This window comes from Microcebus murinus, chromosome 21 (assembly GCF_040939455.1).
Source record: "Microcebus murinus isolate Inina chromosome 21, M.murinus_Inina_mat1.0, whole genome shotgun sequence".
NCBI classification, from domain to species: Eukaryota; Metazoa; Chordata; class Mammalia; order Primates; family Cheirogaleidae; genus Microcebus; species Microcebus murinus.
This window is the reverse complement of record NC_134124.1, coordinates 8,933,138-8,956,335: the sequence shown is the minus strand read 5'-3', so window position 1 is coordinate 8,956,335 and position 23,198 is coordinate 8,933,138. Positions and strand designations below refer to the sequence as shown.

Sequence of the window (23,198 nt, the reverse complement as noted above, 5' to 3'; positions counted from 1 at the left end):
CTCTCCCTCCTTTCCTCTCTGTCTAGAAGCCATTCCCTGTTTCCAGACTATATAGATATAAACATGGCTATCTTAGTTCATGCTTAACATTTATTCCAGAACAAAAAAATAGATGAACTACAGTATTTTAATCACAAACTTAGGTGGTTGGAGAATGTGGTTATTACAGCTTTAATCAGAAGTCTAACTCTGGACCAATAAAAATGGCTAAAAAAGGCAAAAAAAAAAAAAGAAAGTGGGATAAATGATCAACTTTCTTGGATAGTACAAAAGAACATGGGTTGGATATGTGTGTGTGCACACACACGTGTGTGTATCTTAAATCCAAAGATGATTTTGAATTTATTTTAATAAAACAACATTTACCAGCAATACATACAGTTCACAAATAGTTATGAATAAAAATACTCAACTGCAGAAAAAATTGTCTGCAATATTTGGCAGGCAAGTAGAATGGAAAGATTGATTACGCTTTTTTTTTTTTTAGAAAAACCTAAATTAGATCAGATTTAAAAACCAACCTAACCAGATAATGAGCAAGTATGTTTTTATTCATGTCATGCATTTTCCTCTATAATAATACTATCAACCATATAAAAATGTTTTGGTGAGAGGATCCAATGTCAGAACACCAAGAAAATATGAATGAGCCCAGTGTGCAATTAAATTTGAAGGGAAAATGATGTATAACCCAATACGTGATTTGATGTTGGATTTTGGAACAAAGACTAAGCAAATCCTTGCTCCCTTAATTTTTTCACAGTTAATATAAAGAATAGGAGAAAATAGACTTAAAGTTTTTTGAACTTCCTGAAAACTCTTAAGTTAAAAGAAGTTACCCAAATTGAAGAACTGTACATGACAATGAATACAATTTCAAAGAAATTTAGACTCATTCTAAAAGTTCTGCATCATAATCAGACCCTTAATGGAACTCAAAGCCATTCAGAAAGGTGGGGCTTTCTCCACTTCATTGCCCTGGGGTGGGAGGTTGAGGATAACCGGCTTTAGAAACTTGAACTCGCTGGCCTCTGAGCCTCCCGTCAGACACACCTCATACTGGTAGCTCTGGGACAGGGTCCCCGTGCCACTGACGTCCACCAAGTGGCCCGGAAAGCGGCCCTCAGGCACCGAGCAGCGACCCCCCGAGGCCGCCCGGTCCCTCCTGCACAGCCGCACCGCCACGAACAGCAGCACCGAGAACAGGAAGAGCGACGACACCGCGGCCAAGGCCACCACCAGGTAGACGGTGAGCGAGTCGGCCTGGGCCTGGGCCGGGGCCGCTTCCGGCGGCGGCAGGTAGGGCTGCGAGAAGCCGTCCACCAGCAGCACGTGCAGCGTGACGCTGGCAGACAGCGCGGGCTCGCCACTGTCCCTCACCAGCACCACCAGCCTGTGCCTGGCCGCGTCGCGCTCGCCCAGCGCCTGGCGGTGCGCACCTCGCCGTTGTGCGGCCACACGCTGAACAGCCCGGGCTCCGTGGCCTTGAGCAGCTGGAACGACAGCCAGGCGTTCTGGCCCGAGTCGCCGTCCACCGCCACCACCTTGCTCACCAGGTAGCCGGCCTCTGCCGCCCTGGGCAGCAGCTCGGTGCAGGGCGCCGAGCCGTTCTGCGGCGGGTACAGCACGAAGGGCGGGTTGTCGTTGTCGTCCAGCACCGCCACGCGCACCAGCGCCTCGCTGCGCAGCGCGGGGGAGCCTCGGTCTGCGGCGCCCACGCGGAACTCGAACGCCCGCAGGGCCTCGAAGTCCAGCGACCTCAGGGCGAACAGCTGCCCGTTGTCCGCGTTGATGGAGACCAGCGAGGCGAGCGGCAGGTGCGGGTCGCGGGGCGGCAGCAGCGAGTAGGTGACCTGGGCGTTGGCGCCCGAGTCTCTGTCTGTGGCGCTGACGCTGCCGATGTGCAGGGCGGGGCTGTTGTTCTCGGGGACGAACAGGGTGTAGGAGCTTTGGGAGAAGGCGGGGGCGTTGTCGTTGACGTCGGAGACCAGCACCGTTATGGTGTGCTCCGTCTTCAGCCTGGGAGTCCCCATATCGGTGACAGTGATGGTGATGTTGTACTCGGTTCTTATCTCTCTGTCCAACGGGCGCTCTGTTACCAGGGTGTAGAAATTCTTGAAAGTAGGCTTTAAGAGAAAGGGGATGTTGTCCTCGATTGAGCAAACCATTCTTCCGTTGTCTCCAGCGTCTTGGTCCCGCACGCTGAAAACTGCGACCACCACCTCAGGTGAAGAGTTTTCCGGTATGGGGCTGGTAAGAGACGTCATGGCTATTTCTGGTGGGTTATCATTGACATCTACAACCCGAACTAAAATGGTTGATTTTCCAGAAAGGCCCCCACCGTCAATGGCCTGAATATTTATGATATAAGATGGAATTATCTCAAAATCTAGAAGTGCTTTTAAATGGACTTCGCCAGAAATTGGATGGATTTCAAATGTTTTCCGCACATCTCTGGAGACCTGGGAAAATGAGTAAGATATTTCTCCATATGTCCCTGCATCTAAATCTGTAGCGGACACCTTGACGACCAAGGAGTCCACAGGGCTGTTCTCCGGTACCCGAACCTCATAGACCGACGTGTCAAATTTGGGTGCGTTGTCATTGATATCCAGGACCACAACACGAATCAGTGCAGTCCCGGACCTGGGCGGAGACCCGCCATCCAGGGCTGTTAGGGTCAAACTAAGCTCAGGCTCCTTTTCTCGATCCAGAGATTGGTCCAGGACCAGCTCTGGGTATTTTCTGCCCTCATCACTGTCTTGTAATTTAAGGTGGAAATGGGGATTGGGGCTTAATGTGTAGTTTTGGACACCATTCTTTCCAACATCCAAGTCCTGAGCACTATCCATTTGGAATGAAGTTCCTGGAGTAGCAACTTCTGAGATTTTTAGAAGTATATGTTTGTCTAGGAACGTGGGAGTGTGATCATTTATGTCTTTGACCAAAAGCTCAGCCCGAAAAAATTGCAAAGGATTTTCAAATAGCACCTGGAAATGCAGTATACATGGCTCCGTGAGATCGCAAAGTGCCTCCCGGTCCAGTTGCTCATTTAAGAGCAAGTTGCCAGTCTGCTGATCCAATCGCAAGTATGGTTTATAGTCGTCAAAGATAACTCTGGCCCCCCTTGCAGCCAGGTCTTCTCTATCCGAGCCCATGTCTTTCACCACGTTGGCTATAAAGGTGCCAATCTCTGTTTCCTCTGCCACAGAATATCTCCAAGTCTCAGAACACACCAGAGACCCACCCAGGAAAACAAAGAAAAGCAGCACTTGCCTTATCTGCCGAGCTCTTCCCTCTCCCGGCTCCATGACTCCTCAGCCCAGTGTCTTGCTGCGGAAACGTTTCCGCTCAATCTCTAGCAGCTCTGGGAGTTGCACCTCTTATCCATCAGCTTGGACCTCTGGGAATCTATAAGCTTGTAATCCTGTTGCAAGGGTGTTCTTGGTGCCCTACTTTTCTGTTGAAAGCCTCTTTTCTCCTGTTTTTCTAGCGCTCTCAGTTCCACCGGTTAAGGGAAACCAGAGCATACACTGTTACAAAAATTTCTCCACCTTATCCTGCAGCGCCACCATGCGACTTTGAAGATTTTCAGGATTGAGACAAAATATTAATTTATTTTCTGTGTTCGTTGATAAATGTAAATCATATATTTTCTCCTCCTAGGCCTATTTTCTTTTCTGAGTTGCATTTTGAGACAGAATATTAACTTATCTCATGTATTTGTTGATAAATTTAAATTATATTTTCTCCTCATATATGCCTCTTAGTTGCATTTTTGTGTGTGTGTGTGTGTGATATGTGATGCTATTACCATTCAGTCATTAACCACAATCTGTTAGAGCTGTAGTGGATATAAAAAGCATATTTAACATATAGTCCCTGTCTCAAATAAATTGTGAACTCTCTGTGAAGCCAGCATATAAAACAACTAAAGATAGTTAAGAGTACTCCTGCATGTAAGCAAGAGGTTTTTAGGAAAATTGGAAATGGGAACTAGAGGTCTCAGCTCTAACTATCATCAAATAATCTTAGAAAAGATAAGAATGAGGTTATTCACTTGAAACTGCACCTGGTATATGCAAATCGTTGTTTGGGGGAGGTTGGACATTTCAGGCTGGGAAAATCATACCATTTATTTAGGAATACTCACTAGGAGCCTTACCTAGCAGGAGTAGAAAATAAATGCTCAATAGTAGTAATAAAGTAAAATAAGTCCAGTTTCTGACAACATAAAAAAAGTTAAACAAACTAGACTCCAGCTTAGTTGTGAAACTGCACTTCACCATTTTGCAGACCTAGGCTTTCCAGAGGCACAGATCTAAATATTTTATTTATTTATTTATTTATTTATTTATTTATTTATTTATTAGTTCAGAAAGTATTTATGAGAATATACTTTGTGCTAGGAATGGTGATTATTGTTAGGGATAGAACAGTAAACAGAAAGACAAAGTTCCTGCCATAAAAGAGAAAGACAAAAATGTTCACACATTTAAAATAGAGCATAATGAATGTCATGATGGGGAAAGTTCATGCTACTATAAGAGCATGGATGAGGGTCATTTAATAAGAATTTGGAAGTACAGGACAGACTTTTCTGGAGAAAGTATACTTTAAATTGATACATGAAAAATGAGTAGGAGCAATCCAAATAAAAACTGGGCATGAGGTAAAATTTTTCAGGCAAACTAAAAACATGATTGCACAAATCCCAAATGAGAGAAGTGTTTTAGAGGAACTTAAATAAGATCAATATGATGGAGACATAGAGAAAGAGGAGAGAAATGATGGGAGTTGAAATTGGAAAGATAAGCAAATATTTTGTAAGCTGTGCCAAGGCATGTGGACTTTACACAAGTAGAAATGTAAAATTGTTAAAGGGTTTTAAATAGAAACATGACATGATCATGTTTTTGTTTTCTCGAAAGATCATCCTGTTTCAGAGTTGAGAACAAATTAGAGAGGAGTAAGATTAATGGCCAGAGACTGATTAGAAGTGGTTGCAGTAATATAGGTAAGACATGATATGGGCTTCAACTAGAAATGCAGTAATGGGGTTGTAATAGAATGATAAAATAATACAGGGTGTGGTTATAGAGTAGACATGGAATTGAGGGAATGGGACAAGAAAGAATAAAAGTAAATGTACTTTGTTTTCAGGCTTAGAGAACTGAGTGGGTGTAATGCTATTGACTGATAGAGTAAACACAGGAAGAGGAGAACGGAGAGGAACAGGTATGGAGCTGGAGAAGATATGTTTAGTTTTTGAGGAAGAAAAAAATTGTAACAAAACATGTTTAGTTAGCATCCATATAGATGTTGATATAAATTATCTTCCATTACATAAATGAGGTTGAGGAAAGAGGTTTGGTCTGTAGAGACACATTTAGGATTTATTGATATAAATGATGATTGAAGCCCTTCAAGAAAGACAGTAAATCATAGATTTAAAAAAGTATGTTTGAATTCGTGATTTCAGAGATGATGCAGCTCTCAAAAACTGCATTTCCAGAGAGTGTCCATAATCACAAGTGACTAGACTAGAGGAGAAGTGACTGTCATTAGAGAGGAAAAGGACGAGAAACAGAATTAGGTCAAACTCCTGGACACAGAATTGTAGCAAGGAATGGGCAAAGAGGAAAATTTTAAGAAGTTATATTTGAGAGATAAAAGGTCTTTACACCACTTCTTTCCTGTGATCTTGATTAACTTAAAATTAGACTGATATCAACTTGATTTGATTCTTATTTGGTGACCCTTAGACACTTTAGGTAAGAAAGGTTTGCTAATTTCTATAAGCACATTAAAGATATCTCACTTTCTATTATTATTTTCCATTATGGCTGTTGAGAAACATGGAGCATACCTATCAGTCTAAATGTCAAATGTTTGAGGGTTAAATGTTTTTCCTATAGCTTTTAAAAAAATTCTCTTTGGATTTATGAAATTTAACTATGATGTTTCTAGACATGAATATCTTTTTAATAGATCCTGTTAGGTTTATTTAGAGATCTTAAATCTGTTTATCAATGTTTCATTAATTCTGGAAATTTTCTAGTCATTATTTATTTAAATATTGCTTCTGATCTAATCTTTCTCCTTTTCTTTCTGTGATTCTGGTTAAATATATGTTAAACCTTTTTACTCATTCCTGTGATTCTAATTACCTCCTCTGTATTTTTTTTATCTTATTAACTTTCCAAACTGCATGTTGAATAAATTATATTATAATATATATATATTTATTTATTTATTTCACAGTACTATAAATCTCAGTCTCTCTTTTTTCTTTTAAAGCATTTGGGATTTATCCATGTGGTTGCATACCTAGTTCACTTATTTTAATCGCTGCATAATAATCCTTTACCAACATGTTATACATTTTATTCATCAATTGCTTTACTGATGGATATGTAAGTAGATTACTATTCTTTGCTTTCCCAAGGAAAACATTCTTATATGCATCATTTTCTAAAGCTGTGAAAGAGTTTTCTGGCATATTATATAGCCCAAAGTAGAATTGCTTAATTATAGAGTATGTACAGGTTAAATTTCAGTAAACACTGTCAGAAAGCTCTCTACATAGTCTGTACACGTGATTTCATATTAATCCATGTGATAATTTTATACCCCCTATATCATGAACAAGTTCTCTTTTATTTAAAGATCTGACCATGGATTCTATTCTATCTGGTAGTTTGTGAGTCTGTTTCTGAATCATTGAAATAGATTTATTATACTTACTTTAGATTTGTAATCTGTACTAATATCTATAATGTAAAGCATTCACCTATTTTTCTTTTTAGGCATTGCCCCATTTTTCTTTCTAAAAATATCTTAACTCCTTGTGAAACTTTATCATCCATATTAATATTAGGAACTATTTGTAGATCTTTACCTACTTATCATGAATTTCATCAGTATTATGTTGAATTTATAAATTATTTTGGGAAGAATAGCTCTTTATTGTGTTAAGTTGTTCTATCAAGAAAACAGTATCTTTCTCAATTTCTTTAGACATTTAATTATTTTATTTATTGTTTTATTTACATCATTTTTTAATAAAGGTTTTCTGCCTTCCTTTTTAGGCTCATTCCTAGAAACATAATATTTTACTACTATTTTAAAATTTCATTTATAATTGGATAATGGTGGAAGTAAAGATACACTACTCTTATTCTTTTTTCCATTTCACTTTTTTTCTACCTTCTTATTCTATTCTTCTTTCCTTCTGTCTTCAGTTTTTACTTGTTTGATCTACGTGTGGTTTTCATGGGTATGGTTTTGTTTCTTATGACTCTGAGGGATAATGAGGACCCAACCATTCTTTTCAGGATTTTATTTTTTAAACATCAATTTAAATTAAGTCCACACAACTAATAAATACCTGTTGCAATACAAAATAAAACCAGTTCAAATTTCATGAAGCAGAGGGAAAAAAGATTTCTAAGGAAATTGGAATTTGTTGCACCTATTTTGCAATGGCAAGTGAAATTCCATTTTATGAAATCATCTAGTCTATAATAGTATTTATTTTTTATGAGAGCAAGTACAAATATATATATATATATATATATATATATATATATATATATATATATATACTAGCCCTATATCCATGCTATATTCTAGTTAATAAATCTCTATCTATAATCTTCCATTTGGCTGTCCACTTATAGATTTGAGATATTATAATTTGTAACATGATGGGGAATCTATAAACCATAAATGCAGACTGATTCCTTCCTTGTAGGCATTTGAGAGAGGCAACACATTATGAATGATGTTTTATATTTACTCAATGATGAATAGAGAAGTGAACTTAAATCATTTTCTTTGACAGTTTCAGTCTTCATTTCAATTTTTAAAGAAGTTTTTGTCTTGTACTCTTCTGATGGAAGGTTATTTTACTCAGAATAGGACTCTAAACTATTTTCTGTTTTAGTAGTGAACAATACAAAATTTAAACTCATAAACATGGCATATTTAAAGAAAACTAAATATCAATATCAAGGCCCAGAGCATTATAGGACTCCTCCTCTACAACAGCATCATCAACAACAAAAATATGATTGGAGAAAAAATTATTTTAGAAATCAATAATTTCCAGTGTGGTCACTTTAATTTTACCAGAAAGTAAATTCTTGAAGAACAAACAAATAAGTTTCTCCAATAGTGAAAATGGAGGAGTAGCATCTTTTTGACCCTTTATGATAAAATATTTCAGAGAAAATAGTGCGATCGATCCAACATACATTCCACCCATATTCAACAACATTTTTTATTTTTAACTTTTGTTTTAATGGTGTCTAAAAGTAAATTACATAAACTTTGATATTTGCTTGTAATACTCTAGTTTGCATACCCAAATAATTGACAGTGTCTTGCGAAACAATACCATTATCATACCAAAATAGCAATAACTCCATTAATATAACATTTTTGACTAAATAAATGAAAACCCAGAAGACACAGATTATATTTCAATATAATTATAGCCACTAATAAGGATTTTTAAAGCAACTGTCAGGAGAGCATAAGCAATGATCATGCACACAGCGACTGTATAACCTAGAGTCTACATCAAGCAAAAAGTACCCCTAGTTTGCCAAGAATAGTAAAAAATAGAAAGTTTAAAGTAAATTGTTTTATTGAATGTTGAATTCAAAACTATTCCGAAAGTTCTCCTTTTCCCCCATATTCCTACCAGTGTCATGGACTTGAAAATTGGGGATAATTGGCTTCAGAAATTTAAACTCATTTGTTCCAGTACCTCCTGTCAGACACACCTCATACTGGTAGCTCTGGGACAGGGTCCCCGCGCCGCTGACGTCCACCAGGTGACCCGGAAAGCGGCCCTCAGGCACCGAGCAGCGACCCCCCGAGGCCGCCCTGTCCCTCCTGCACAGCCGCACCGCCACGAACAGCAGCACCGAGAACAGGAAGAGCGACGACACCGCGGCCAAGGCCACCACCAGGTAGACGGTGAGCGAGTCGGCCTGGGCCTGGGCCGGGGCCGCTTCCGGCGGCGGCAGGTAGGGCTGCGAGAAGCCGTCCACCAGCAGCACGTGCAGCGTGACGCTGGCAGACAGCGCGGGCTCGCCACTGTCCCTCACCAGCACCACCAGCCTGTGCCTGGCCGCGTCGCGCTCGCCCAGCGGCCTGGCGGTGCGCACCTCGCCATTGTGCGGCCACACGCTGAACAGCCCGGGCTCCGTGGCCTTGAGCAGCTGGAACGACAGCCAGGCGTTCTGGCCCGAGTCGCCGTCCACCGCCACCACCTTGCTCACCAGGTAGCCGGCCTCTGCCGCCCTGGGCAGCAGCTCGGTGCAGGGCGCCGAGCCGTTCTGCGGCGGGTACAGCACGAAGGGCGGGTTGTCGTTGTCGTCCAGCACCGCCACGCGCACCAGCGCCTCGCTGCGCAGCGCGGGGGAGCCTCGGTCTGCGGCGCCCACGCGGAACTCGAACGCCCGCAGGGCCTCGAAGTCCAGCGACCTCAGGGCGAACAGCTGCCCGTTGTCCGCGTTGATGGAGACCAGCGAGGCGAGCGGCAGGTGCGGGTCGCGGGGCGGCAGCAGCGAGTAGGTGACCTGGGCGTTGGAGCCCGAGTCTCTGTCTGTGGCGCTGACGCTGCCGATGTGCAGGGCGGGGCTGTTGTTCTCGGGGACGAACAGGGTGTAGGAGCTTTGGGAGAAGGCGGGGGCGTTGTCGTTGACGTCGGACACCAGCACCGTTATGTTGTACTGTGTTTGCAGCCTGGGAGTCCCCAAGTCAGTGACTGTGATGGTGATGTTGTACTTGTCTCTGCTCTCTCTGTCTAGTGCTTTTTCAGAAACTAGAGTGAAAAAGTTCTTGAAAGTTGGCTTCAGAAAAAAAAGGGAGATCATCTTGAATAGAACAAACCATCCTCCCATTGTCCCCAGCATCTTGGTCTCGGACACTGAAAAGAGCCACTAAGGTCTCTGAGGCATTCTCTGGAATTGTCTTTGTAATTGACGACATGGTCACTTCTGGTGGGTTGTCGTTTACATCTATTACTTTAACTAGAAGGGTGCATGTTTCTGAAAGACCCCCACCATCTGTTGCCTGAATATTTATAGTGTAGGACTGTATTACTTCAAAATCCAGGCTTGATCTCAAATTAATTTCCCCAGATATTGTATTGATTTCAAATGTTTTACGAATATCTTCCGATGCATGGAAAAATGTGTAAGATATTTTCCCATAATTTCCTGCATCCAAGTCCTTAGCAGAGATGGTGATAATCTGGGAGCCAAGGGGTGTGTCCTCCAGGACCTGCACCTCATAGAGACCCTGAAGAAACTCAGGCGCATTATCATTGATGTCCAAGACCTCGATGAGAACCAAAGTTGTCCCAGACTTGGGTGGGGATCCACCATCCAGTGCTGTGAGTGTTAATCTGAGTTCAGGTTCCTTCTCATGATCTAACGCTCTATCTAGGACCAGTTCTGGGTATATCTTTCCATCACCACTGTCTCGAATTTTAATGTAGAAATGAGAATTGGGGCTAATTGTGTAGTTTTGGAGACTGTTGCTTCCAACATCCAAATCTTGAGCACTCTCCATTAGGAATGTGGTTCCAGTAGTAGTACTTTCTGATATCTTAATAAGTATTTCCTTGTCCAGGAATGCAGGAGAATGATCATTTATATCTTTGACATGCAGCTCAGCCCGAAAAAACTGTAAAGGGTTTTCCAATACCACCTGAAAATGCAGCACACAGGGCTCGGTGGAGCCACACAGCTCTTCTCGGTCCAGTTTTTCATTTAGGAGCAAATCCCCGGTTAGCAAGTCTAGGCGCAAATGCTTTTCATTATCATCAGACACTACCCGGGCCCCCCGTGAGGACAGCTCCTCCACCCTCAGCCCCAGGTCCCTTGCCAGATTAGCCACAAAAGAGCCGACTTCTGTTTCCTCTGCCACGGAATAGCGGGCAGATTCAGTACCCGCCTGAGACAATCCCAGCAAAACAAAGAAAATCAGGACTTGCCTTTTCCGCAGAGTGAGCACCCCTCTGATCTCCATGGTTCCTTCAGGCAACCTCTTTTGTGAAAAAATTTAAGCTCAGCCCCGTATTTGGAAGCCAAAGCTCTGATTTTTCAATAGAAACTGCCTTGGAGAGCAGATAGCCCTCCAGCAGCTCTGTAGGTGTAGCTCCTTTAATACTGCTCTTTTCAGTGAGTTAGATCTTCTCTGTTCTGAATAATGGAGCCCACAGTGGCAGCCCATGTACTGTTTTCATCTTATCCTGTAGCGCCACCATGTGTCCCTATGAATTTTTTGAAATTAAAAAATTTTCCTCTTTAAAGAAGTAATTCATGAATACATCTGGAATATTCAAAACAAAAACCCGGGCATCATATATTTTTACTTCTAAATACCTCACTAAGCATCTCTAATAGATAAGACCTTTTTAAACATAACTACAATGTAACTGTCACACAAATTTAGCAATATTCCTTGATATAATTTATACTTGGTGATTGATTTTCCCCAATACTCTCCAAAATGTCTTTATTGTTGATTTGTTTGAATCAGAATCTAGACAAGGTTCATTAAATGGCACTGCATTTAATGATCGCTGTTTTGAACAATTGACACAAAAGGATCTGTTAAAATATCTGAATCGAAGAAATAATTTTTTAGTCAGGCCATTTCTTAACTAATTACAAATACATTTTCTCTTCGACTCTTGTAATATTTGTTGAGTTTGATCAGTTATAGTTAGTAATGTCATTATGTTTTTCACTTCTATATTTAAAAAAACACATGCGTAAGGAAGAAAATGACACAAATACATTAGAGATAATGTTTATCTTTATGGAGCTCACAGCCTTGAGACATTGGCAGACAAGCAATTAAAATATGTTATAATGTATTCATAAGTAAAGGGTGATATTGTACCCTTTTAGGAAGGCATTTTGAAGAACACAGAGAAGTTAGTATCCCTTGAACTTTAAACTATGGAAGGGGGGTTAATTTAAAATGAGATTAGAGGCCGGGTGCGGTGCCTCATGCCTGTAATCCTAGCACTCTAGGAGGCCGAGGAGGGTGGATTGCTCCAGGTTAGGAGTTCGAAACCAGCCTGAGCAAAATCGAGACCCCGTCTCTACTCTAAATAGAAAGAAATTAATTGGCCAACTAATATATATAGAAAAAATTAGCCAGGCATGGTGGCACATGCCTGTAGTCCCAGCTACTCGGGAGGCTGAGGCAGGAGGATTGCTTGAGCCCAGGAGTCTGAGGTTGCTGTGAGCTAGGCTGACGCCACGGCACTCACTCTAGCCTGGGCAACAAAGTGAGACTCTGTCTCAAAAAATAAAAATAAAAAAATAAAAATGAGATTAGAGAAAAAGCTGGGTGAGAACATGAACAACAAGAATGATTCTTGAATTTATCCTAAAGGAAATTCAAACACAATGTAGGATTTTAAACATTTGATTAATATGATTACATCTGCATTTTTGAAAAGTAAGTTTTGCTGCAGTAGGGATAATTAAATTCAGTGGGAATGACTGGGGAATCAGAAAGACCAGATAGGAGATGATGGTAGCCTGGATTGGGGTGATGCCAGTGTGGATGGAAAGAAGAGGGATGATTAGAAAGATATTAGGAGATAAAATGTTTACAACTGGTGATTGACAGGGTTACATGGGGAGAAAAAGAGGAAAGACCCAGGAACAATTATCACACCTCTGGATTGGGAAACTAGATGGTTAGTGGTGTCGTTCACTAAGACAGGGAACACTGGAAAACATTGTTGAGCTGGAAAAAGATGAAGTGTTCAGTTTTGGACATGCTGATATTGAGGTAAGTGCCTATAAGGTGTGTGTGTGTGTGTGTGTGTGTGTGTGTGTGTGTGTACATATGAAACTGAAGCATAGGAAATAAATCTAGGCTGGAGATATGGATTTTGGGATTCATCAGCCTATATATGGTGATTGAAACCATGAGAGCTCTAGGATAACCAAGAAAAAGTGTGTCAAGTAGGAACAGAATAGGCTTAGCACAGAACTCTTGGAAACACCTTCATTTAGAGGAGAAAGGGAAAGAAGTATCTTTTAAAAGACAAGGAAGGTCTAGAGTTCAAAATCATGAAACCAAATGCAAGTAATATTTCAAGGAGACGGAGAAGAACAACGGCAGCAAATTCTTCAGAAAAATCAAGAAAAATAAGTATTACAATTGTTCATTGGATTTAAAAAGATGGTCTTTGTGGAGTCTTTCCATTAGATGTCTGCCAAAGTCTGTTCTCCCTTTCTTCTATAGTAATAGAACTGCACCCAGGCACATGGCTACGCAGATAGATTGCCTTTCCCAGCCTCTCTTATGTTAGGTGTGGGCAAGTGAATTAAGTTCTCACAGGTGGATTATGAGCAGATTTTTTTGTTTGCTACTTTTAAGCCTAGAACAGAAGCCATCTGGATATGCCTCTTCCCCCCAAGCCAGCTAGAATCTAAATGTGGTGGTGACCCAGCTACAGCCATGTAGATTATGACATTGCCATAGGGAATGTTGGAGCAATTACTTGAAAGAAAATTTGGTTCCAGAAAAACTGTGATGAACACAGCTGCCCCATCTACCTAATCATTTACATTGGAACTTTAACATGAAAATGATAGCCACTGTGTAGTTGCATCATATTGTTCCCATGGTATAATCTTACTTAGGTTATACAGAAATCCTCATGACCTTTACAATAGTAATTTAAATAGAATGGTTGTGATGAAAATTAGATTGCATTTGGTTGAAAAGTGAGAGGGATTAGGAAGCAAAAACAAGGATAGACAACCCTTTCAAGAAATTTGTAAAGGAAGAAAAGGCTGGAAAAGGAAGAAATAGATTGATATCTGGAGAAGAATCTAGAGTTAGAGGGTATTTTTTAAGACTAGAGAAACTTGAACATATGTAAAATGCCAATATATGATAATCAGTAGAGAGGGACAAAATTAAGATACAGAAGAAATAATGTTAGGCCCTAGGAGGTAGTTAAAGATGGATCCAGACAATATATGAAGGGATTGGACTTAGGTGGTAGGGGCCTCAGCAGGAGGAAAGTATAGGTACAGAAGCTGTCAATGGTATAGATTAGGGAGCAGGAAATTGAGATAATTTCCAGCTGATGGATTCTATTTTCTCTTTAAGGTATTAGGCAAGTTTATCTGCTAAAAGGGTTATGTACATGGTAGGGTGAGAGGTTTAAAGTGAGTTTAAAATAGTTGTGGAGAATAGAGGAAAAAGCTGATTAAGAAAATTATAAAAGGAGTTCTTGGTCTCAGAAGCCCAATGGATATGATAACTTTACAGTGGCAATGGTATTGATAATTTTGTAAGTTTTGTCTTATAGAGTGCAACAGCCCAGGTATAAGAGAGGAGGAAAAAGACTATATTCAACTGAAGTGGAGTTTTATCAGGTGGCTTTAGTGTAGGCAGATTGACCAAGGGAATTGATAATATGGGCATGAGAGTGATTGTGAGTAGTAAATAAAGGAATCAGCTGCATAGGAAGGAAATTAAAACAGGAGGGTCTGATAGGTAGTAGCAGGATCATGGAATAGAGGTCCAGATAACGCCAAAGGCAAGATGTAATAGATGTAGCAGAATGAGAAGGTTAAAGAATGTATTCTCAGAGGAATAGATCTGAAATTATTATATCATAGAAAGAGCAGTTTCTGGGTGTTCAGCATATAGTCAGGGCAAATTCAGCATATAGTCAGGGCATTAAGATAGTTGTTTCCATAAACAGAGGAGACCTGCCACTCATATATCTGGAGAAACTTGAAGCGACAAGTACTTGGTCCTTGTCTCCACTGTTGCACCTGTTCAATTTTCTATCTGAGATGTTTGAACTGCTTTTCCCCCCTCTACCATTAGAAATGAGAGAAGACCACAGGCAGGCTGCTGGAACCGCTCCCACCTTTATTTATTTATTTATTTTTTATTTTTTTTTTTTTTGAGACAGAGTCTCACTTTGTTGTCCAGGCTAGAGTGAGTGCCGTGGCATCAGCCTAGCTCACAGCAACCTCAAACTCCTGGGCTTGAGTGATCCTTCTGCCTCAACCTCCCGAGTAGCTGGGACTACAGGCATGTGCCACCATGCCCGGCTAATTTTTTATATATATATCAGTTGGCCAATTAATTTCTTTCTATTCATAGTAGAGACGGGGTCTCGCTCTTGCTCAGGCTGGTTTTGAACTCCTGGCCTTGAGCAATCCGCCCGCCTCGGCCTCCCAAGAGCTAGGATTACAGGCGTGAGCCACAGCGCCCGGCCTCCACCTTTATTTTTAACAGCTTTATTGAGATATCACTTACATAGCAAAAAGTTCACCCATTTAAAGTGTTGCTATGGTCTGGATATTTGTGACCCCTCAAAATTTGTATGTTGAAACCTAATCCCCAATGTGACAGTATTGAGGTGGGGCCTTTGCCAGGTGATTAGATCATGAGAGTGGAGTCCTCATGAATGAGATCAGTGCTTTTGTGAAAGAGAGATCATTGGCCCCTTCCACTATGTGAGGACACAGCTAGAGGCATCATATGTGCAGAAGCATGCTCTCACCAGACATGACTACAATATTTACAGAATTGTGTGACTGTCAACACATCCTAGTTTTAGAGCACTTTCATCACCCCAAAAGAAAACTTGTACCCAGTAGCAGTCATTCTCCATCAGCCCCCCTCCCTTTAGTCCTAGACAACCAGTAGTCTGCTTTCTGTGTCTATTGACTTATATATTCAGAACATTTCATATAAGTGGGATCATACAGTGTGCACTCTTTTGTGACTGGCTTTTTTCACTTAGCATATTTTTGAGGTTCATCCATGTTATAGCATGTGCCAGCAGTATTTCAATCCATTTCATTGCTGATTAATCACAATATCACACTTTGCTTATTCATTCTTCAGTTGATGGACATTTGAGTTGTCTCCACGTTTGGTTATTCTTGATAATGTTACAATGAACATTCATGTATAAGTTTTTGTAGACATATGTTTTTATTTCTTTTAATAGGTGCATAGTGGAATTGCTGGTCATCTGGTAAGTACATGTTTAACATTTTGAAGAACTGCCAAATTGCTTCCAAAGAGGCTGTGTCATTTTATAGTCCCACAAGCAGTGAATGATGGTTCCAATTTCCATACATCTGTGCCAACACTTGTTATTGTCTTATCTGTCTTTTTGATTATAGCCATTCTAATGTGTGTGAAGTAGCCATCTTTACTTTTCACATTCAGCATTTAATGCATCTTGTCTGGTGTACTAAGAAGCTGTAAAACTATATCTCTTTAAGCCAGAGGTTCTCCAGTTTTCTCCCACTAAGTGCAGTAAAGACAGGAAGTAATCTTAATACTTGACTTTAATAACATGTTGTGAGTTTCATTCTCTGTGTAAAGAAGCTTTCATTTGGGGGTAAAAGAACTTGCTCCTAGTTCCACTTTCAATAACAGAAAATTAGAGTTCAATTAGTTTGCATGCAACACAGTTGACTTCTATTCTCTCCATTTATCTTGAATGAAAACAATGATTACTTGATTCATACAGTTCAGCAGAACTGTTAGTCAAATCTTAGCTTTCAAGAAGGTTAAATATTAGGTTATCATATATATACTAGAAAAATAGATTATACTTCTTGGTATTATCAACTGACTAATACCTAGTCCCTCTACAATGTTAATAAAAAGTTTTAAAACATCTTCAAGAAGCAATTGAGTCTAATGTGTGCCACTGGAAACATTCGTTTTACTCATCCCCACTAATTTCTTCTTTCCCATGTCTGCTGTCTCACACACATAAACATTTCCTTTTTATCTACATTTTTACTAATTTTATTCATCTACCTTTTCTTCCCAAATATATGGACTTTAGACTTTTTGATAAAATTCATGGAAAATCTCCTTTCCCAACCATGAAGGCTTTTTCTTCTATAGTGTAGTGAGACCCTTAAAAGTAAAAGCAGTTAGATGGAGCCTGTGCAACACGAGACAAAGCTGTCCCTCCTGCAATGGTCTGAAAATTTTTCTTAAAAAATTAGAACTCTAAAGGATTATTTTTTGATATTCTCAAAGTTCAACATCTATTATATATCAAAAAAAGTGGTTTTCAAATTTTGAGTTACTACCCATTAGTCTATCATGAAATCAAGTTAGTGAATGATGACCACATTTGAAAATTATTAATAAGTAGAACAAAATAATATAGGCAATTTCAGATTGCATCACAAAAGGCCTAAGCATTGTTCACAAAACCTTTCTTTCTTTTATGTTTATGTGTTGCAAAATATGTGAAACATAATGTTACTATTGGTTGTGGTATATTACAAAAACCTGAAAAAGAGTTTCCAATATATATATACATTAAATTCTGGTATAACAGGCAAAAATTCCTACATAGCACACAAGTCCACTTTATGCTATATGAATTATTATTCAGGTTCGTGCATTCAACTACATTGCATTATAGCTTTGCAACATAAATGAAACATGGAAAATTACAACTTCACATTCCAAGATTCTGTGAGTAGCCACAATATTAAAGTGCCTTCACAATGAATCTACAGGATAAATGAGAAAAAAATACTAAGAAACTTGCCAACTAGCTCTTTCTAATCAAGTGATTACACTTATGATTGTATCATAGGATATGATTTTCTGGTTTATATTAAAGTTAATAAACATATTCAAAAGTTAACATAAAATGCACTGTGTTTAAAGAAAGAGAAATGACACTTCCGAATAGAAAATAAATGGATTTTAAAATCAATTGCAAAAAAAAGAGAGAGAGAGAGAGACAGAGAATCAAATGCTGGATAACTTGAATTGCTTTCAATTTGGTCTGTTTTATTTTACCATAGGCATAATTGTGGGTAAAATTTACCCGAGGGTAGGAACGGGGAAAACAGTGATTAGGTTTTGTTCTTCAGAAACAAATTAATTACAGGTTAAGACCATCTAGGTTAAAGAATAAATTACCATTTTGTGAGAGCTAGAAATAAAGATTAGCAAACATTCACTAAAAAGCAAAGCGGCAAAGAATATGGGAAAATATGAAAGTAAATCACTACAATTTTAAATACACACAAATTGGAAATAAACATTGGTTTGGAAGTGCCACAGAATTATATACATATGTAATATAAAAGTCAGTTACAGTCACTGAATGTTGAACTCAAAGCTACCGGGGAAGGTAGGATTTTCCTCTATGTCTTTCCCCGGGCACTGGGGCGGGAGGTTGGGGATAATGGGTTTCAGAAACTTGAACTCATTTGTCCTGGAGCCTCCCGTCAGACACACCTCATACTGGTAGCTCTGGGACAGGGTCCCCGCGCCGCTGACATCCACCAGGTGGCCCGGAAAGCGGCCCTCAGGCACCGAGCAGCGACCCCCCGAGGCCGCCCGGTCCCTCCTGCACAGCCGCACCGCCACGAACAGCAGCACCGAGAACAGGAAGAGCGACGACACCGCGGCCAAGGCCACCACCAGGTAGACGGTGAGCGAGTCGGCCTGGGCCTGGGCCGGGGCCGCTTCCGGCGGCGGCAGGTAGGGCTGCGAGAAGCCGTCCACCAGCAGCACGTGCAGCGTGACGCTGGCAGACAGCGCGGGCTCGCCACTGTCCCTCACCAGCACCACCAGCCTGTGCCTGGCCGCGTCGCGCTCGCCCAGCGGCCTGGCGGTGCGCACCTCGCCATTGTGCGGCCACACGCTGAACAGCCCGGGCTCCGTGGCCTTGAGCAGCTGGAACGACAGCCAGGCGTTCTGGCCCGAGTCGCCGTCCACCGCCACCACCTTGCTCACCAGGTAGCCGGCCTCTGCCGCCCTGGGCAGCAGCTCGGTGCAGGGCGCCGAGCCGTTCTGCGGCGGGTACAGCACGAAGGGCGGGTTGTCGTTGTCGTCCAGCACCGCCACGCGCACCAGCGCCTCGCTGCGCAGCGCGGGGGAGCCTCGGTCTGCGGCGCCCACGCGGAACTCGAACGCCCGCAGGGCCTCGAAGTCCAGCGACCTCAGGGCGAACAGCTGCCCGTTGTCCGCGTTGATGGAGACCAGCGAGGCGAGCGGCAGGTGCGGGTCGCGGGGCGGCAGCAGCGAGTAGGTGACCTGGGCGTTGGAGCCCGAGTCTCTGTCTGTGGCGCTGACGCTGCCGATGTGCAGGGCGGGGCTGTTGTTCTCGGGGACGAACAGGGTGTAGGAGCTTTGGGAGAAGGCGGGGGCGTTGTCGTTGACGTCGGAGACCAGCACCGTTATGTTTTGCTGGGTTTGCAGCCTGGGTGTCCCCAAGTCCGTGACGGTGATGGTGATGTTGTACTCGGCTCTAATCTCTCTGTCTAGTGGGCTCTCAGTTTCCAACGTGTAGTAATTCTCAACTGAAGATTTTAGCAGGAATGGGAGGTCTTCCGGGATAGAACAAACCATCTTTCCATTTTCCCCAGAGTCTTTGTCTCGGATACTAAAAACCATAACCACAGTTTCAGGCCAATTTTCTGGGATTGGACTGGTAATTGATGACACGGCTATTTCAGGAGCATTGTCATTCACATCCATCACCTGAATTCTGACTGTTGATTTTCCAAACAGTCCTCCCCCGTCTGTGGCTTGAATGATTATTGAGTATGAATCCATTGCTTCAAAGTCCAAGGATGCTTTTAAACTAACTTCCCCTGACTTTTGATTAATTTCAAATGTCTTGCGAATTTCTTCTGAGGCATGGGAAAAGGTATACGATATTTCCCCATTTATTCCAGAATCTAAGTCCCAAGCCGAGACGGTGACAACTAGTGAGCCAAGTACACTGTTTTCTGGAATATTCACCTCATAAAACGTCTGCTCAAACTCGGGGGTGTTGTCATTAATGTCCATGACTACCACCCTAACCAAGGCTGTCCCAGACCTGGGAGGGGACCCACCGTCCACAGCAGTGAGGATGAAACTGAGCTCGGGCTCCTCTTCATAATCCAGAGCCTTGTCCAGAATTAACTCTGGGTATTTCCTATTGTCTGGATTGACTCTCATTTTAATGTGGAAATGAGAGTTGGGGCTTATTGTGTAGCTTTTTACAGCATTGACACCTACATCTAAATCCTTTGCACTTTCTAGCAAGAACACAGCACCAGCAGGACTATTCTCTGGGATTTCTAAGAGCATTTCTTTTTCCAAGAATACAGGAGAGTGATCATTTATATCCCTGACCTCAAGTTCAATCTGTAAAAACTGCATGGGATTATTCATCAACACCTGGAAATACAGTACACAAGGCTCGGCGGAGCCGCAGAGCTCCTCCCGGTCTAGCGTTTCGCTTAACAGCAAATCCCCAGTGTTTGTGTCCAACCGCAAACGCTGTTTGTTATCATTAGAGACCACCCGAGCTCCCCGCGCAGACAGCTCGCCCACCTCCAGTCCCAGGTCCTTTGCCACATTGCCGACAAAGCTTCCGCTCTGCATTTCCTCAGCCACCAAAAAGCGCCCAGGCTCGGAGCCCACCTGAGACATTCCCGGCAAAACAAAGAGAAGCAGGACTTGCCTTATCCACAGAGTGCCTGCCCCTCCGTTCTCCATAGCTCCTTCCCCAGTAGCTTCTTGCAGAATCACTTCAGCTCCACTTCCCAGTTCTGGGAAATGTGCCTCCCTGATCTGTCGACCAGATCAGAAGGTAAGCCCGAGGAGTTTAACCCCGCTGAATGGCTACTAGGTTATCCCTTGAAGGCGTGTCTGTCTTCCCAATTCTCTGTGCGCGCTGGGTAACAGGGTCCACGGCACCAGCCAGTGTAGGTTTTTTCGCGATATTATCCTGCAGCGCCACCATGCGTCTCCACAGGTTTTCACAGTTTGATGAAAGCTACCTACATTTCGTTGACATAAATGTTCCCCAGAAACAAATACTGTATTTAAGTCATCCATTGTGTTTAAGCAATTACAGATATATCCTATATTTCAGAACAATTGTTTTATATTTTTTATAGTTTGTGATGATGTTTGTATTTGTTTTAAAGCATTTATTCAGTATCTTTCCCCACTCTCCACACAAACAATTGTACTTGGTTGTGGTGAATAGACAGACATACAAGATGAGATTCCTGGTCCCGGGGAGTTTGTAATCTTTCTGAGAAAATAGTTATCCCAAAACCAGGAGGGTATAACTGATTGTTAATCTGAATAAATTTCCATCACTACTTGGCCTTCCTTAGGTGGTAAGAGAAAGGGCAAACATAGTTGGGTCGTTTCAGAAGTTATGAAAGTGAATTAACCATGAGATGAGACATTTAAATAGTTGCTACAGCACAAGAAGATATATTTTTAATAACAATGATTTCCTTAATAACGATGAATTGTGAAGTGGTAGATAATGAAGGAAGATATAGGGTGGAACACATTAAATAGGTCCATAATTTAGTTCCAGTTTTTCATAATTTACAGAAAATTTCCTAAGTACACAGCATGAACATGTTAGTTTCATTTAAAGCAGACTCTTACTCCTAAAGCTGGCTTCTCCCAGGTTCCAAGGATTTATTCTAGCATCAACTATGGAAATCTGCTTTCTCTTTCCACCCAGGAAGTGAAAGTGAGAGAAATTCTTTCCCCAAATGTAATTTTCACTCTGATTAGACCAACTAAGAACATGTGTCTGCCACCAAAGCAATCATTGTTTCAAGATGTATAGAATTATAGGTAGAGATTTTAGTTCCAAAATCCAAAGACCTATCTTTGGCTCTTACTTTAGTTTAATCCTGTCTCAGACTACCTTTTAAGCTTGCGGTGGTTTCAGTACTAGCCAAAGCACATTGTTGCTGCATAATGAGGGAAATTGTTTGGAATAGATGCTAGGATCTCATCAACGATGTCCACTATAGAAGATCTTAAAGTACCCTAAGAATGGGTGGAGGAGGGATCTAACAAGTTTGCATTTTTTAAATGTTAAGTTCAAATAATGTTCTTAAAAATGCAAGCTAGATATATGGTTGAAAAATTGGTACAGAAAAGTAGAAATTGAAAATTTGACTATATAGAGTTATCCTCCCTCCTTTTAAAATACCCACTAAATTGACAGAAAAGTAATAAAAATGAAAAGAGCTAACAAAGACTAAGAATGCACAAATGAATAGCTATTTTTTGATAACAGGAAACACATGAAAGAGCAATTGACTTAGTTCCAAGAAATGTCTGAAGTTCCTGCATTGAAGATACTCACAAGAAACTAGTGGGTTTTGTCCACAGAATCTCATTTAGGTAAAAGATTTGGAGGAACCAGATGCGTAATAAGACTGAAGTCAGTTAAGGACTGAAAAAAAAGTTATTAGTTGGAGGTATATATAAGGGAGAGTTGAATTCTCTGTTCCTTTCACCATCCTACATAGACAGAAAAGTAACTCAGGGCCAGAGAATGAAAAGTTTATTCTCTGGAAAAATTAAATGGGACTTTCTCTACTCTTGAAGACCCAGACAGAATTGAGCACAATGTAAAGTGTGAAACTAAAGGTAGGGAGAGTAGCAAAACTTTGCATTCTGAATGGTGAGACTTCTAGCCCCTTCATATGCACTGTTTTCAGATTGTAGAATACAAAGTATATGCCTGACTCCCATCCCACCTCCACACAGCGGATGTTATAAAATTCTAACTCAGAGAATATGAACATCCCAAATAAAGACTTACACATACTGACATTTGGGGGTCTCCCAAGGTAATTGCCTTACCCGCATGATTACATTAGAATAAAGCCCTGCCATCAGCAGGCCCTGTTCACTCACAAAAAGTCAACTGTCAGCATTTTGATATGTCATCCTTCTAAAATATGAGAAGATAGCCAAGGACCACAAGGCATTTAAGGAAATGCTTACAACATAAAATAGAAACTATCTACCAAAAAAAAAAAGGAACAATGATAGACAAATACAGAAAACAGAAGAAAGCCTTTGAAAATATCTGATTAATATCCACAGAGAAATAAAGTCTAGTAAGAGCTAATATTTATTTAGAATTTATTCCATACCACCCATTTTTCTAAGTGCTTCATGTGTATTTACCCATTTAATCTTAATAGTAACTGTATGAAATATGTATTCTTATTATAAGATAAACAGTAGGCTAGGCCTTAAGTGCCCTTTACAAGCTATACAACCTTGTACAAGTTTTTAACTTCCCCGTGACTCACTTTTATTTTAAAAATGAATATATAATAGTAATACTA

The 23,198-nt window shown here is 41.1% G+C and overlaps 3 protein-coding genes across 3 annotated transcripts; all 3 read right to left on the bottom strand.

Annotated features, from left to right (window-relative positions):
- Window positions 1-943: 943 nt before the first annotated feature.
- LOC105862581 (protocadherin beta-18-like) lies at window positions 944-7,492 on the bottom strand. Its single transcript, XM_075996152.1, is given in 2 exon segments — window positions 944-1,424; window positions 1,427-7,492. Coding segments are annotated over 2 exon segments (2,364 nt in total). The 5' UTR covers window positions 3,312-7,492; the 3' UTR covers window positions 944-945.
- A 135-nt stretch (window positions 7,493-7,627) lies between these two features.
- On the bottom strand, window positions 7,628-14,942 carry LOC105862572 (protocadherin beta-14). Its single transcript, XM_012748960.3, is given in 2 exon segments — window positions 7,628-9,878; window positions 9,880-14,942. Coding segments are annotated over 2 exon segments (2,397 nt in total). The 5' UTR covers window positions 11,050-14,942; the 3' UTR covers window positions 7,628-8,651.
- Window positions 14,943-14,999: 57 nt separating this feature from the next.
- On the bottom strand, window positions 15,000-22,881 carry LOC105862576 (protocadherin beta-12). Its single transcript, XM_012748964.2, has one exon. It carries the CDS (start codon window positions 20,569-20,571, stop codon window positions 18,175-18,177), a length of 2,397 nt encoding a protein of 798 aa, XP_012604418.2. The 5' UTR covers window positions 20,572-22,881; the 3' UTR covers window positions 15,000-18,174.
- Window positions 22,882-23,198: the final 317 nt, after the last annotated feature.

Excerpts from the sequence above, each read along its gene's own strand:
- LOC105862576 (XM_012748964.2), bottom strand. The coding sequence starts at position 20,571 with ATGGAGAACGGAGGGGCAGGCACTCTGTGGATAAGGCAAGTCCTGCTT.